A 2,500-nucleotide genomic window follows, 5' to 3' on the forward strand; every position below is an offset into this window, starting at 1 on the left:
AGTCAAATCAGCGTCTAACATACTCGTGTACTTTTAATAAAACTGGTAATTACTGGTAATTTATTAATCTTTAACTAGAGCCTCGGTGATCTTCAGTGCTGGCGTTAGGTATCATCTCCATTGTATTCAGGACTGTTTGCAGGGTTGGTTGGTGGTTGCTGCCAGGAGCTCTTGTAAAGCCTGCATAATAGCCTACTTTCCATGGCGATTTTAAATCGTTTAAGTTGCTGCGATTAATACTACCTGACTTTGTGCCTTCTCTAAATAAACTTGCACAGCAGCACATTTCACAGTTGGAGAACCAGATTTCCTTTTTTGTCATTGTCATAGTCCTCCTCCCAGACCGCCAAACATCTGTCATGTATTTCTTTCCTAATGTTTCTGACAGTTGATTCCCACTCTGAGAATTATATGTTCTGACAAGCAGGATGGTTGCTACCCGATATTTTTCTCGTAGGCCTACTCGTATGGCCTGAACCGCCCTAAAAGCATAGCTGCCCTAGTTTCTTACCTGAATAATGCAATTCCAAACACGTATAAGTTGGTGCAGAACATTCTGTAACATGTCTTGATATATATCACCAGCGACCGGTTGTCTTCTTAGGTTGTTGTACATCTTGTGGAGTATTGGCTCCGTCACTACCTCACCGGACTCTTTCGTTATGTTTTCAGCGCTTTTCTTCCCTTTCACGCAGGCTGGTTTCTTCCCCTGGACCTCTCCGTACTTTCCACGTGCACACAATAGACGCTCCGTTCGGGTGCTTTCCTTGTTCCTTGTCGGTAAGTTTCGATTACCGTCTAAACGTTTACGGTGAATCAAAAACGAAACTTTAGAGTGGTTCGCGGGACCGCGGTAAATGAATCAGCGGGCAGCGGCAAGGTGTGTGCGCGCGTGCACGTTAGTGTTTTCGTAAAAGAATATAAAGCATTTCCGTTTAAATAACAATCACACAACTATCTGAAATACTTGAAAATCCAATGTAATGTGATCAGGGGCGTAGCTACTAATAAAAGAGCCCCATGGCTTCATTCTCCTAGCAAAGCAAAGCCATAGGGTTCTTCCATTAGGACGTTAACCACTTACGCTGACTTTTATCCAGGTTTGTCACTAAACCACGTTCTTGGAATACCCCCCCCCCCCCACACACACACACACACCTCTCTCTCTCTCTCTCTCTCTCTCTCTCTCTCAGGCTTATATTCTCTAAACGTTTTTAAATACGAGGCCAGTGTTTGTACCTATAGAGGAGAATTGAATGCTCCAAATTATTTGTATTCGGCATATTATTATCATTGTTGTTGTTATTGTTATTAGTATTAGCCTATTATAATTAGGATATTATTGTTGTTGTTAGCTGGTGTAGTTAAGTGATGCATTACCTTTTGCATAGACCTATAGTCCTATTAAATGTGAATTTGTGTAATTATATTTGACATTTCGGGCCTGAAAATGTGTAAAAACATCATCGTCAGGTCCCCGCATCTGTGAATGAACTTCATAACCCAGAAGTCCTTGCAATACGGAAGTGAGGTAGAGCGGCGCCAAAGTGCTGTATGGAAATCACTTTGAAAGTGTTTCAAACAGTTCCGGACACACCATAGCTTTGCAACCTGAGTGGGTCGTCATTTGGTTTTGACTGAGTAAGTTAAATCAATAACTTGTATAGAAAAAAAGTAAACCACAAAATATGTAAAAGTGAAGAACGTAATTTACTCGTGTAGAAGTGCAGTGCAGCGTCAAAGCAGGATGGCAAGCTAGGTAACTTTAGTTGCTGTCGATTTTAGTTGCCATTGCGTAATGTCAATACGCTTTCCAAGCAGATTTAGTCTACCTGATGTCCATGTTCAAATACCCTTACCATTATATGCACGTTTTTAGTGTCAGCCACATAATCGTAATCGCTACGACACCGTTTGTCGAACGTTTAACTTGGTAGGCTACTGTGCGTTTTTCATGTCTTCTGTTCGTAAAGTTCCTTTACAAATCTCTACTCTTCCCTATCTGCCACTTACGTTAAATTAAACCGGTGCTATTGTGTCATAGCTGGTTGTGTCATACGTCGCTCTGAACAAAAACCTCTGCCAACTGAACCAGTCTTCTTGACTTGTGTTCGGTCGCAGCAGCAGCAGCAGCGCGGTGGCGATGGGGGACGGCTATCTGTCCACGTCCGAGTCGGTGGTGGGAGACGGCACCTACACGCTGGTCGGAGAGGAGGACACCGACGCGCCTGCCGTCTTCTTCTGCGTGAAGTGCAGGCTCCCCTTGGGCGACTCCTTCACCTGGGCGGGCACCGACGAGCAACAGAACCACATACTGCTACGGAGTAAGTCTATGTAGGGACGGGTGGATCACCATGACAACAGAACCACATACTGCTACGGAGTAAGTCTATGTAGGGACGGGTGGCTCACCATGACAACAGAACCACATACTGCTACGGAGTAAGTCTATGTAGGGACGGGTGGATCACCATGACAACAGAACCACATACTGCTACGG

The 2,500-nt window shown here is 44.2% G+C and overlaps 2 protein-coding genes across 7 annotated transcripts in view; one reads left to right on the forward strand and one right to left on the reverse strand.

Annotated features, from left to right (window-relative positions):
• The window catches only part of LOC105892759, a 15,127-nt gene extending 14,480 nt beyond the window's left edge, over positions 1-647 (reverse strand). The window contains exon 1 of the mRNA XM_031563700.2: positions 512-647. Coding sequence (XP_031419560.1) covers positions 512-616 — 105 coding nt within the window. The 5' untranslated portion in view covers positions 617-647. The remainder of the gene's footprint in view (positions 1-511) is intronic.
• A 25-nt stretch (positions 648-672) lies between these two features.
• Positions 673-2,500, forward strand: part of mis18a (MIS18 kinetochore protein A) — a 5,150-nt gene continuing 3,322 nt past the window's right edge. Inside the window, exons 1-2 of one of the 6 annotated variants that reach the window (XM_031563764.2) lie at positions 673-780; positions 2,122-2,324. In XM_031563764.2, the coding sequence (XP_031419624.1) occupies positions 2,144-2,324 (181 nt within the window). In that variant the 5' untranslated portion in view covers positions 673-780; positions 2,122-2,143. Of the gene's footprint in view, positions 781-1,494; positions 1,760-2,095; positions 2,325-2,500 lie in introns of those variants that run through there. The other 5 variants (XM_031563762.1, XM_031563761.2, XM_031563760.2 and 2 more) reach the window with 5 other exon arrangements.

This window comes from Clupea harengus, chromosome 26 (assembly GCF_900700415.2).
Source record: "Clupea harengus chromosome 26, Ch_v2.0.2, whole genome shotgun sequence".
In the NCBI taxonomy this organism is placed as follows: Eukaryota; Metazoa; Chordata; class Actinopteri; order Clupeiformes; family Clupeidae; genus Clupea; species Clupea harengus.